Consider the following 350-nt stretch of genomic DNA (forward strand, 5'->3'; position numbering starts at 1 on the left):
CCGCCCAAAATTCCCAAGATTAAAGACCAAACCAGCCACCTGCTGACTCTTTGATAATGTTCTTTGAAGACTAGTAATGTGACTCCTGCTTGCACACCTAACATCACATGGAAAATTGTCGTTAAACATCCTGAAATATAAGGGAACAATTACGTTTCTAAATGCTGCTCCAGGATTGGTAACGTGCCTACAATTCCTTCGGGATCGAATGGCTTTGCTTCGTATACGCTGTAAATCGTCGGATTCTGGTATACGTGGTTACCCAAAATTAGCCTATCTATGTACCCTGTGGCTCCTCCAACGCAATTGTAAAATTGCTGATTTTTGTGTAGACCGCCTGGTCCCATGTA

At 42.9% G+C, this 350-nt stretch overlaps 1 protein-coding gene across 1 annotated transcript in view; it reads right to left on the reverse strand.

The window, feature by feature from the left end:
• LOC109539358 (heparan-alpha-glucosaminide N-acetyltransferase) overlaps nt 1–350 on the reverse strand; it is a 3,320-nt gene that overhangs the window by 1,148 nt on the left and 1,822 nt on the right. Inside the window, exons 6-7 of the mRNA XM_048669887.1 lie at nt 188–350; nt 5–130 (exon numbers count right to left, since the gene is read on the reverse strand). The exon at nt 188–350 is cut by the window's right edge and continues 2 nt beyond it. Of these exons, the coding sequence (XP_048525844.1) occupies nt 5–130; nt 188–350 (289 nt within the window). The remainder of the gene's footprint in view (nt 1–4; nt 131–187) is intronic.

Source organism: Dendroctonus ponderosae, unplaced genomic scaffold (assembly GCF_020466585.1).
Source record: "Dendroctonus ponderosae isolate FM_Combo_2020 unplaced genomic scaffold, Dpon_F_20191213v2 Dpon_F_20191213_9, whole genome shotgun sequence".
In the NCBI taxonomy this organism is placed as follows: domain Eukaryota; kingdom Metazoa; phylum Arthropoda; class Insecta; order Coleoptera; family Curculionidae; genus Dendroctonus; species Dendroctonus ponderosae.